Source organism: Macrobrachium rosenbergii, chromosome 45 (genome assembly GCF_040412425.1).
Source record: "Macrobrachium rosenbergii isolate ZJJX-2024 chromosome 45, ASM4041242v1, whole genome shotgun sequence".
NCBI classification, from domain to species: domain Eukaryota; kingdom Metazoa; phylum Arthropoda; class Malacostraca; order Decapoda; family Palaemonidae; genus Macrobrachium; species Macrobrachium rosenbergii.
The window spans coordinates 11921517-11935303 of record NC_089785.1 but is presented as its reverse complement, the minus strand read 5'-3'; the positions used below and the strand labels follow the sequence as shown (position 1 = coordinate 11935303).

At 37.1% G+C, this 13787-nt stretch overlaps 1 protein-coding gene across 1 annotated transcript; it reads right to left on the bottom strand.

Annotated features, from left to right (window-relative positions):
• Positions 1 to 6594: 6594 nt before the first annotated feature.
• Positions 6595 to 7092, bottom strand: LOC136829936 (protein GVQW3-like). The gene has a single exon (XM_067089110.1). It carries the CDS (start codon positions 7090 to 7092, stop codon positions 6595 to 6597), a length of 498 nt encoding a protein of 165 aa, XP_066945211.1.
• Positions 7093 to 13787: the final 6695 nt, after the last annotated feature.

Here is a 13787-nt window from a genome sequence, read left to right as displayed (position 1 = left end):
ATTCCTCGTGCTTTTACTCTTATTCTTGTTTATTGACATAAATTGTTTTTTTCTATGATTTTTGGAGGATCATTAATTTCTTGAGTTAATCACGGCAGGCTCCAAAATATTTTATTAATCAATAATAATTTCGTGCTCATTGTGTGTTCTTGTTAAAAAGTTTATTTTTGGATTGCATCCCACCGTGATAATTAATTTCTGTCGTATTTGGTGTGTATAGTGTTCCCTTTTGTTTTTGGCAGATTTTGAATGACAAATGTCTGTTACTTACAAAATGTGTGTTTAAACTATGGAGGCCCGATAACGCCCTGCATATTTTTATCATGAATATTGTTGTAGATCAGAATTTTACATTTTTGTTGCTTTCAAACAACAAGCCTTATTATTATTATTATTATTATTATTATTATTATTATTTGTTGGGATAAGGAGGGGTCAAAATTTTGTGGTGTCATGAGAATGAGTTGGTTTCAGAGTTACTGGAAACTTTGGAATTTTCTTAAAAAAAAACTTAAGTTCGCAGCTGTTCATAAGGGATGAGATGGGCGCAGGGTTCCCCCTTGGTGGTTTTCCACTAGATTTGGCTGGTTTTTCTGGTTTAGTCAGAAATTTTGCATTTGGTGGGTTTGGTGGAAATTTGGCTGGTTTGTGGGATATGTGCTCAAAGAATACTATTATCAGTAAAAAGCAAAAAATAAACCTGCTAACAACTATGCTAATGCAGTTTTATTCTACAAGTATACTAAAACACCTGTTTTATTATTATCAAATTTAGTTTCGTATACTCTTTCAGTCTACTTGACTTACCATTTCTGTAATTATTTGAATTTAAATGCCTGATGTGTTTCCAGCCACGAGTCAGAAATTTATTTCGGTCCAACAATGACTGTCCACTGTCCAGCTCAGTATCACTCACTGTGAGTCTGTCAGACAGATAGTCGATTTCTTTGACCACTCCCATTATCTCCAGCGGAGGTACGTAGCGATCAGTTCTTGACAAGAACTTGTAAATGAAGTGTAGGGTTGTTTTGTATTGTGAGCAAGGATGTGGCAGTGCTGCTTCTTGTGTTACTGCCACGAATTTTGAATGCCCTGGTAAATTATCAGGAGCTGGTGTTAGGCCTACAGTTATCCTACGTTCAAATAATTATTTTGCTATGGTTAATTTTTCACCTACAGTTACGTTCACCTTACTTATAATCATGATTTTATGATCAGTAGTGAAGTTTGTTAATATTTGTTTTATTTTACTACTGTGATGGTAACCAGTTGGTTATAGATCGTGCAGCCTATGACCATGTTATATTTATTTATTAGCATCCATGTGTGTTTATGAGCATATGGTAAAGACCATACAACTGTGTTTGTGATCATGTGCTTCTAATTATCCTCATAATTTCATGTTTATGAATGATATCGTCGTGTCTGATGTTTTAGTTGTTGAGCATGTTGTTCAATGGTTGTCATTACCAACTTATTATATAGTTGTGTTTATGGTCGTGAAACCTAATGGTACTGTACATAATCCTACTGTACTTATGATTGTGTTGAATGTTTTATTAGCATTCGTGTGGCGTTTAGAGAAATGGGGTATAAACAAAACAAATTTCCAGAGATACTTTTCAACTGAACACAATCGTCTAGAAATCACACGAAAATTAGGAAAAGTTTGTAACAATACTAAAGGGTTAATATGGACAGGTGTTGGTCTATTTATTATCCATTTTTGGTGATTCTTTGGTATAATTCAGCTGGTATCTTCTTACTATTTGAAAGTATTATTTTTTGTATGTAGTTACCCGGCATTTTTCCTAAGCCCATTTATAACTTTATTAGTTTATAGATAACTAAAGTTAATGCCATCTTAATACGGAAGAATTTTGAGAGGGTATCAATCTTCATATTAGCTTAGTTATTCATTTAGAAAATATGCAGTTTTTCTTACTTTGCTAATTTCATCCTTATGTGGACTAGCGAACGCCTCGAAATATTAATGAGAAAACTGGCTCAGTTATAGGGCACTTATAGAATTATTGTAGCCATAAGCAGTTAGCTTGCACACACGCACACTATATATATATATATATATATATATATATATATATATATATATATATATATATGTGTGTGTGTGTGTGTGTGTTATGTTATATATATAGAGAATATATATATATATATATATAGTATATATATATATATATATATATATATATATATATATATATATATATATATATATATATATATATATATATATAAGGATAATGAAATGACAATGGGGTCTATTGGGCAAAAGTATAAGCAGAACTATAGAAAAGAATGGGAATCTGATGAGAGTTAAAGTCCTGGATTACACCATGCCGAGTTGACCAGTCACGTGCAACCTGCAGACTTGTATTGTAGGTGTGACATCAGAGCTCACTACAAGGACCTATTGGATCATGCAAAAACCAGAAACACATCAGAACAAGTTCAGTTGAAGTATCACTAACAAAGGGACAAAGGAAAATTGATAGTGTGTTTAAAGCATCAACAAGTAGTGGGTGAAGATGTAAAGGCTACAAAGATTGCAGAGCTGAAACTAGCCACTCATTGCCATCCACTCTCCACTCATTATCTGATCATCTAGTTCCTGTATGCAAGAGTGCTTTTCCCCCCCGACTCAGGTATTCCATCACGGATGAAGATGGAAAGCGCCACAAAGTGTACAGCTCTTGTCACTCATGTTCTGGGACCCACACTCAGAGAAATTAATAGAAATATTGGGAACAGCAAATTTAGCATCTTAGTTGATGAATCCACTGACAGTAGCAAGATGAAACACCTGTGTGTTGTTGTGATGTATTTTTCAGAAAACAAGAGTCCATCATCACATAATATCTTGGGCTGATTAGAATTGAAGATGCCTCAGCAAATGGTCTTTACACTGCTATGAAAGAGTTTTTCAAAGTAAAGCACATACAAGAGGATAAGTGCATTGGATTGGCTTGTGATGGAGCCAGTGTGATGGTGGGTAAGCATAATTCTCTATACTCCAGGTTACTAAATGATATTCCACACCTCAAGTTGGTACAGTGTATGTCCCTGGGCACCTTGCTTGTTCCAAATCAGTTGAGGTTCTTCCCAGGCAGTTGGATTACATAATTATGAGACACACAACTGGTTCAGCTGCTCCCAAACTAAGAGAAAACATAAGAGCAACTGTATCAAACCATTAATGATGAGAGCCCTCTACAAATCCCTGGGTTGGCAGACACACGTTGGTTAAGTCGGTTTTCTGCTGTAAAAGCGAATCCTTGACCAGTGGAATGAGCTGAAACTCCACTTCCAACTTGTTGCATCCAAGGAAAAGTGCTACACTGCAGATTCTTGTCACCAAGATGTACAATGATGAGATCAACCTGCTTTTCATGAAATTCCTTCTCCCTTTGCTGGAAAAATTCCAAACCATGAATCTGAAGTTCCAGGCACAGAATCCAGATCATAGTAAGCTTTTCAAAGAACTCAGTGACTTTCAATGTGATATTATGTCAAGAGTTGTGACCCTAACAGAATGAGTCAAAAGACAAACTGGGAAGACCACATCATGCACACTGATGCTTGTTTCTATTGAGCAGAGTTTCAGATGGCATGTTCTGCATCTCAGCTTCCAGAAGCAACCAAGGCTGATATTAAGGAGAGGTAATACATGTATTGTTTATTAGTCTTTAGTCTGTGACAAATACAGTAAATCAATTGCAATTTATTTTGATAAATTAAACAGAATTGAAAACAATATCAGTAAAATAAATGCTTAAACAATACCATTTTTTTCTTTCATAAAAAGAAGGTAGAAATAAAGTGTTTCTTCTTTTCTAGGTGTAGGCAGTTTCTCGTGGAAGCAGCCAGGGAAATTAAGAAACGAGTGCCTGTAAGTGGAAATCATCTGGAGTTACTGAGCTTGCTGGCACCAACAGACATCAGTGAATTGTCCTTCACCCAAGATCGTTCCAGAACTCAAAAGAATGACTGACTGTTCTGTTGGAACATTAGAGAACCAGTGGCGTGCTAGAAAGTTTCTTGCATTACCTCCATCAGTCATGTGTGACACAGTTAAATATTGGATTTATCTTCTGAATAACAAATAGGACAGTGCAGGGAATCATGGTTTCAGGAGCTTGCTGCAGTAGCACTATCTCTCTTAAGCTTGCCCATTGCAAATGCTGAGTGTGAACGGGTATTTAGCCAGGTAAATATATTAAAGAATGATCTCCGCAACAGATTGTCGACTGACACTCTTGACAACCTGCTGAATATCCGCATCAGTGTGAGAGGGCATGATAATGATTACTGTGAAAGCTTTCACACTGATAACAAGATGCTGGAGAAGTTTTTGTTCCGATATTGAGTAGCTTGAATTAGGTTCAACTTGCTCCATTTTTTGATCTCGCGTACTTTTAATATTTCGCGGTGGTGCCACATTACGATTCTCGGAGACCAGCTGGAAAAAATCGAGTGTAGTAGAATTCATTTCAGTTGTCACAAAAATTCAAGTTTTTGTTCCCTTCAGGATCACATTTTGTAGAAGACACTTACTTATAATATAATCTTTTGCAAGGTTAATTTAAGTGGGCACACGTTTTATCAAAGAACTGCAAAAACATGGAAAATTGTTTGGCATAAGTGATAAAGAATGTAGGGTAATTCTTGTACTTTAGATTTGTTTAATTCATACCTTTATGTACTTTACTAAACACGCAGTCAGAAAATGACAATGAATATACTTATTACAAATGCTTAAAACTGGTTTTGTTGTGATTTTTGCTCTTTCCAGTGAAATTCACGTAAAAAGTTTGGTGGTATTTTGGCTGGTTTTGGCTATACAGTTTGGTGGTTTTTTGGCTGGTTTTGAGAAAATTCTAGTGGGGAAAGGTGGCAACTATCTGGGAACCCTGGATGGGCGTCTTTTGGTTGTTAGTTCCTTCGTGGCATTTGGGGGAAGGGGTAGCAGCCTTTCTCTTTAATTAGTGTCCTCGGATTTTGAATGAAAAATAGGAGGTTTAGGCTAAGCACATCTAAAGAGTATTTTTAAAGGATGGGAATTTCAAATATTTATGGGATTATCTGGCAGTTTTTTTTTGTGTTATTGTATTTTTGAGTTTCCTGTGAGAAAGCAATCTTTCGAAACATCGCTAATAATCTGTTGAAAACTGGCCCCCGTTGTAGGAGTCTGCAGGTTTCAGTGGTTATCATCGAATAGGAACTTTGATAAGCTTGTGTAAACTACCGTAAAGTAGACAGTATTTCAACATGGCTACCTCACTAGCTTTCTTGTCATCGCAAATTCTGTTGATGTCAGCAGTCGAGATCCTCAGTACAAAATTGACCAGGAAACCGATCTGCTGGTTCAACCTCCAGGCCAGTTCAATTTCAAGATAGTTGGGGTAATAACTGTATATGGCTGTTAGCGATAATATTCAATATATACCGTATAATATCCAGCTTACAGAGAATAGAGAATAAATAAAGTATCAACAGGTAAATTTTAATAGATAATACAGTACTGTAAGACATAATTGGAGAATCACATGAAAACAATGAATTCGATGCAATTGTGTGGTCTGGGTCACGTGATGTAGCCTGCTTCTGGGACGAATGGATGAGAACTGCAGAGCACACGGGTGGGCAGGTGCTATGGGCTGCAATGGCAAGTACCCAGGGGTTTCCTGATGTCACTCATAACTTTCCAAGGCGTCAGCCTCGAACCTGCACTAAGGAGGAGAGGTTTTCAGTGAGGTCTTGCTAGGGAATAGCTGTGAGGTGGGTTTCCTGTGGCCGCCTGATGGCTCTGCCATGCGGTGTTTCTGCTTGTGAAAGGAGGCAGAAAAGGGAATGATGGTTGGGCAAACTGTAATCTGCTCAGTGGGATCTCGAAGTTACGTATACACCTCAGTAGATGTCATGCCCATAGGCTGCATTCATATCAGTATTCAGAATACAGTATTGGAGTATTTGAGAATGGAAAGGCGGTGGATTGTTATTTTCATGGAAGTGTTGGAATGAGAGACAGTTCAGGGTCTGAAGGGATATCTTTAAAATTTTCCATTAAACCAAGAAGAGAAGGTCATGTGAGGAAATGAGTTTGAATTTAGAGAATTATTGATCAGGTGAGTGTTAGAATAAGCAGTTTTCCTCGACAGGGAGCATAAGAAAGGAACGAAAATGGAACGTTTTCAAGAATGTTGCAATGTTTGTTTTCACGAGGAATGCACCCACAATTCGACAGTTAAAGTGTGATTGCGGTGGAGTATTAGTTTTTATATATATTATATGGAATATATATATATATATATATATATATATATATATATATATATATATATATATATATATATATATATATATATATATATATATACATACAGCCTGTACATACGAGGTCTGTTAAAAACTATGACGTCATAAAGCAAAATGTACTTTATTTAGGCAGATCTGGGTTTCCCTTCAAAGTACTCTCCTCCCAACGCACGCACTTATCAAAAACGGTGTTTCCACTTGTTGAAACAGTCCTGGTACCTTCTTTTGTAATGTCCTTCAGCTCCTTCGAGCATTGTCTCAAATCTTCTTCCTTTCGAGAGTCTTTTGAGTTTGGGGAACAAGAAAAAATGGCAAGGAGCAAGATTGCACCTTCGTTTCAATGTCAAAACCATAAACCCACGATTCATCACCTGCTATGATCCTGGACAAGAAGTTTTCATCTTCTGAACGATCAAGCAGTTCCTGACAAACCTGGACGCGATGAGCTTTTTGTTCGTCCGTCATCAGGCGTGGCACAGGTTTCGCAACAACGCTGTGCTTCTTCAATCTTTTTGTCAAAATCTCGTAACAAGATCCAACTGATATCCCATACTCTTCAGGATCTCCTGACAGTAAGACGACGATTTGCCGCACCAGGGTGTTGATTTTGTCGATGTGTGGGTCGTCGGCTGACGTGGAAGGACGTCCAGGACGCTCATCATCTTCAATGGACTGTTGACCATCCTTAAAACGCTCATGCCACTTGAAACATGCCGTACGCTTCATAGCAACATCACCGTAAGCCGTGTGAAGCATAGCAAAAGTGTCAGTCGCAGATTTTCCAAGTTTAACAAAATTTCACAGCAAGTTGTTGCTCCTTCACGTCATTCATTCTGAAATCCGCCAAACGAAAAAATCGCACTTCACTAAAAACTGCGTAGCTAATGCACAAATGAAGATATCTGCAATCGGGAAATGGCGTCGTAATCAGCTGATCTGTGCGACCTTAGCGACACCAAGCGGATTCCCCTGGAACCAAGTGGAGCCGCGCAATTAAACAGTCCACGTATTTTTTTTAACAGACCTCGTACATACATACATACATTTTATGTGATCTCTGGCGTTATTACCAATTTCATTAGTAAGCAGTAGTCGCAAGTAATTTCTTTACGTTCCTAATGCCAAAGTACTTAGTATAATTTTTTTCTTTTAGAAACCGTTGAAATTCAAATTTATGGATGAATTTAAGGCCATTTCCCACATGTCAGGGCTCGAAAAGTGTCAGTATGGAGAGCAGTTCAGCACTGCGTGACTTAGTTGACAGGTTGTTGTCCAGTTCCAGTTCTTGTGACTGATGACAGTTTTATCATTTGTACTTAAAAACCAAATATTATATATATATATATATATATATATATATATATATATATATATATATATATATATATATATATATATATATATATATATATATATATATATATATATATATAATATATATATATATATATATATATATATATATATATATATATATATATGTGTGTGTGTGTGTGTGTGTGTGTGTGTGTGTGTGCGTATGTATATATTTATATATGTATATAAATATATACAGCTGACTCTGTTAAGCTACGCCCACAAACCCTAGCCTAACATTGCAATTTATTTAGAAAGTCCTATACACACACGTTTAACCCAATAAGCAAGTATTTTAGTATTTTCGAATAGAACGGGGGTTGGAACATTTCATGGTTGCATCAGAATTAAACGACCTATGGAAGGCAGGATAGCTATGAAGATTTCCGTGAAGCCAAGTAGAGAAGGGCGTGGGAATGAAGAAATGAGTTCGAATTTATAAAAATGTAGATCAGGCGAGGATTGAAATAAGTAGTTTTCTGCATTAGTGTTGATTTAACAGCCAAATTATGAATGTGGTGAGTCTGAGGTCTTACAATTTGTTAACAGCAACACTCTTATATATATATATATATATATATATATATATATATATATATATATATATATATATATATATATATATTGTCATAAACTATATAGTTTGGTTGGGGAAGAATTGAACACTTTTAAAGTTAGTGACTGCAAAGGGACCAATTGCATATTATGAGCAAAGGAAAAGTTATTGAAACTTACCTTAGATTTTCCTGGATTTACAATTAAAGGAGGAAGGTTGCTATTTGGAATTAGAATTCTTTTACAAATTTACAGGCGTTTATTTACAGAGACTTTAGCAATGAAGCAGGAGACAAACAAAATTACCTATTAGCCAATGGGCAGACTCATTAATCGGACACATAGAACCATAATGCAATGATTGGAAACAAGCAAGCTGATTAATAAGGGGGCCAATGTATACAATTATTCCAGTCACAATAACAATGGCTTAGTCATGCCCGATTACACTGAATAGTTTCAGTTAGATGCTACAAACAGATTCAACTCCAGGATGGGGAGAATAATTCATATAAAACTGTTGGTGAAGCCACAATGGATTTCAAGGATCGGACTGCGTCCAGGAATATTTCGAGCTTGAAAGGCAGTCAAATTGTCAGGCACAGAGCACACGGATTGGTTGGTCTCTCCTGTAAGAGAGGTTCTAGGTTAGGAACGACGGTACACACTGAAGGAAATTGAATTCCCTTATAAATGTTACCTTTTCACCTGTCAAATATTAACCACTACTGCCCAGCAGATAATTATGATGAAATCACATAACAATATCAATCATAGTTGTGTGGGCTCTAACAATGAACACGTGATCGCAACACACAAAGAGTAAATTTAACACTGGTATTTTAGCCTAAATTTGCCCATAAAACTGGGAGGATAAATGGATACATTAGGCACGGGATCTCTACTGAAAGTCAAGGCATTAGTGGCGAGATATGGGAGGCTGGGTAGGACTCTTACAAGGGAGGATTGCTTTGTGGAAGAAGGAATTAAAGTTTAAAGAAATGGAATTTTAAGGAGTTTAAGTAAAAGGGGGGAAGGGCTGGTTTACTGACTATTTGCGAGGTACACACCTTATCGGATAATTGCTGCGCCAGCACTCGACATCGGCTATTTCTCGGCGGTGGGTTCAACCAGATAGCGGAGGAAAATGGCGGGCGTCCGTGAAGAAGTCGAGACTAGTTCTGGCTTCATAAAACCAACGGCGTCTTGTAGGGCTTCATCGTTTCCGACATCCCTGCAAATATGTCAAGAGAACCAGCAAAGAGGGCAGAGGAAAAGCATACTTAGAGTAAAGTGCTTTAAGATTAAAATCCTACCTGGCCCTAGCTTTAATATGCATGTTTGACCTTCCCCATACCTAAATACTCCCACCTCATTTTAGGGGAGGGGGAAAGGAAAATATAACTACTGGTGCTAACGGCTTTTATCTGGTTCAAATATTCTCATTACAACCTATATTGGCGCCCGACAACGCTAACTAAGACAAAAAATTATCACTATATAACTAGATCACAGCTAAATAGAAGGGAGGAACCAAAATCCTTGATAATATATATATATATATATATATATATATATATATATATATATATATATATATACTGTATATATATATATATATATATATATATATATATATATATATATATATATATATATATATATATATATATATATAATAATATATATTAATTTTATATATATTAATTGTGTGAGTGTTGTCTATATATGTATATATATAGGCAGTCCCAGCTAGGCTACCCCAGAAACCTTACCCTGGCTTTGCGAATTATTTAGCCTGTCTAGTACACATACATTTAGCCCAGTAAACTACTGAAATTAAAGAATAAAAACAATTCAGTGCATTTTATTTACATTAGTTAGTTTTATAAAAATTTCGTAAGTTTTTCTAGGTAGCTTGTCTGCATGGTTTTTATTAGTTTTTAACCTTGGGAAGGTGTACAGAATGAAAATATAGTTTATTCTCAAAATTTTTTTTCCTCTGCGTCTTTTTGATCGCAAATGAAAAGCTCTGCCAAAGTTACCCTATTTGTTTTTGCCAGAATCGAACTTTTTCCAAAGTTCCTCGGTTGTATGACGCAGAAGGGAAGAAAGGTAGTCCATGCTGTACTCGCCAGACGGCGCTCACACGCCTGTGTGATCAGCTTTGGTTGGTTATTCCTTGAGACTGGAGAAGTAGTAAATGCGGATATTTTAACACAGGACTGCAGTAATGTGCTCTTATCATGCATAAAGCATTAAAGTAGGAAATTGGAAATTTACTTATACTGAATTCATTAACTTGAAGTTAGTGGATTTCTGTGGGAATGTAGTATATATTACGGAATCGATTCAACTACTGAGCTGGACTGGCATTTTCCTTATTGAGGTAAATATTTCTTGAACCGGAGTGCTGAAGAGATACTTCATAGTTTTTTCCTAGGTAAATACCAAACATACCTTTTATGCAGAAATTTTCATCAGCACGAACTGCAGCGGTCATCGACATTTGGTAGCAAAGGTAGTTAATGGAGTCAGAGGTTAAGCGCTTTTTCTTCGCCCGGGGTCAGGTTGAGACGTCCTGCTGTGATCTGAATGACCTCCAGGTGGAAAAATTTTTTATGTTGTAGAAATATATTAGTGCTTTTGTTCAGCATGGGTTTATACATCTCACCTCACTCCCGGCTCAGGGCCGTGTCAGTCTTGCATCTCTGCCAGATTTTGTAGGAAGTTGCAGGAGTCATTGGCCCACTGTTTATTGTTATGACCTGGAGAAGGGCATTCTCGGGTGGAGATATAATTAGCCAGTGAGTTGAGAGATTACCCTTCCACTTTAGGAGCGAGTCTCTTACATAAAAGGCGATGGTGGAACAAATATATATTAGGTTTTTTAAGTAATTTGTAGTTTCCAGAGATAAACAAACCTGAGCCTTCCATCATAATCCCACCTCAACCTTCCACGTTGTCCCTGATGCCGAAGGACCAAGTTCCTGATTAGGGCAGGTGAGAGGAGCGTGGGGTTCCTCCCACTCACCTGCCTTACCTGCCTTTAATTACCGTGTTACCTTGTCACCAAGTGTAACGACTGTTTTCAGCTGGTGCTGATGAACTCTCCTGCATCAAAGGCTCTGGTTGTATACTTCGGAAAATACAAAGTAATTTCAAATTTGGGTATGTTTATATCTCAGAATTGGTCAACAAACTTAAGTAAATGCGTATACAGTGCAAAACTTATCAAGTAATGGAGCTTAAATACACTAACAATTCGCAAATTAGATCTTTTATTTCGTGGCGTTGAATACCAAATGATGTTTTGAAATATTTTGATTGATATGTTTACTTATCTAGTATCTGCGGTTATCATATGCATATTACATGAGTGAATGAAAAATAAAACTTAAGTCTCTCTCTCTCTCTCTCTCTCTCTCTCTCTCTCTCTCTCTCTCTCTCTCTCTCTCTCTCTCTCTCTCTCTCTCTCCATGGTAAAGAACCTGTTACCTAGCCTAGACTCGCATGGTTATAGATAAAAGGTGTATCAAGGGGCTAAATTATATATATATATATATATATATATATATATATATATATATATATATATATATATATATATATATATATATATATATATATCTGTGTGTGTGTGTGTGTGTGTGTGTGTGTGTGTGTGTGGATGCATATTACCCATTTCTTCGCCTCTTTGAGAAGGTTGGTGCCAGTGTTGGTCTTGTTAGTCTAAATCGTTCATTTTGGGTTGAGGCTGCAAGACCTGTGTTCTTTCAAACCTAGTTGTAACCACCACATTCCTCCAGTTACCAGGTACCTAAGTAACTGCTAAGGCAAAGGGAGCCACAATGAGTTTTAAACGGGGCCTGCCCATCCACGTGTCATCATCCTGGGGTTTTACTCCGTCTGGCATTATACATCCATCTACACAGTACAGCAAATGTGGCCTTCTGCCCTATTGCTATGGGGAATATTCCAGATTCGTACAAAAGTTCCATTACTGTTGCCTACATTAGAAAGCCTTCTCTCACTGCGCTACCTGGAAAGCTGTCCATGCAGCACTATATAATTCCAGTTAAAATCTCTCGTGTTTTTAGTGTTCGGTAAATTTAGAATACAATTATTTTGTCAAAGGATTAAAGGAAATTGTGTTAACCCCGAACCCGTGACCTTTAACCGTGTTTATACACAGGCTCATTATTGCACTGGTCATTTTTAGACCGTAAGTAGTGAGATCAGGTCTCGGATTCGAACTGGACCAAAATTCTCTCTCTCTCTCTCTCTCTCTCTCTCTCTCTCTCTCTCTCTCTCTCTCTCTCTCTCTCTCTCTCTCTCTCTCTCAACACACACACACACTAGTACAAGAGAAATTAGTGGGAATATTGTGCCCCCAAGAAGCAATTAAAAACTAAAACCATTGACCTTCCTAAGTTAATCTCATTTCGAAGACACCTTGACCTTTGTACCTCATCCAGCAAAGAGGAGATAAAGGTCTATCTTAGATCACGTGATGTTATGTAACAGCTTCACTTTAAAAGAACTCCGAAATCGTTAACTGAGGGTCCAACGGTCCTTCAGGGCCACTGATTTTGGTTTGGTTTTGAAAATAGGCTGTGAAGCCAAGCACTTGGGGACTCAGATGGTGAAAGAAAGGAGTTGGAGTGGTTGGACAGCAAGACTAAAGAAAGGAAGTGGGAATGGAGGGAAAGTAAGAGGATGAGACATAGGTGCAGCTAAGGACTGAAGAGACGCTGATAACTTTCAGTTATGCCTACAGTGCACCACGTGAGGTGCTCTGACGGCATTAACCCCCCTAAGGGGATCCAATGATTATAGGGATCGTGTGAATAATCAGAGAATACGAAAGCTTTCGTGTTGTCCCTCTGTAGAAGAATGATTCCTATCAACATATATCCTGGTTTTGTTTTTCTTTTGCTATGAAATGTTCTTTAGTCTCAGAATTTGTTTGCACTTAGGAACAAGTTAATTGAAATCTTTATTTAGGAACAGGTTAATTGAAATCGTTTTTTCCAGCTGTATGACCAAAAACAGCCATCAGGCATTCCAGAATGATTAAATCACTTTATAAAGTCAAACCAACCGCAAAGGCTTTAACGTTATGCTTAATTCAAAGATCAAGGTTCCAGTTGAGGTCTGGTTCCAGTTTTAACAAATATGGAGCTGTTGGATGATATCGATAAGAGTTCTGGGGATCTGAAACAACTGACGAGGATTTACCTTGTCTTCAGATTTCATGTAATTGTTCCTATAACTCCAATAGGCCATTGGAATCTTCATATTCTTTTCATATTTTCTGGTTTTTTTTTTTTTAGGATAACTATTTAAACATTCCTGTTTTAATATTTTAAACCAATTTCTCTCACAGTCCAAGAGATTTGTTGTTTGTTCTCAAGCTTTCTGAAGCTGATCCTTAAGCTCTTTAAAGCTTGGCCTTTTCAGAAGTCTGCGTCTCCTTCTGCCACTCTCAGGTTCTATAAATACCAAAACAACATCTTAATGACGGTGCAGTTAATGAG

Bases quoted from the DNA above. Each gene is read 5' to 3' on its own strand.
- LOC136829936 (XM_067089110.1), bottom strand. From the start codon at position 7,092: ATGCTTCACACGGCTTACGGTGATGTTGCTATGAAGCGTACGGCATGT.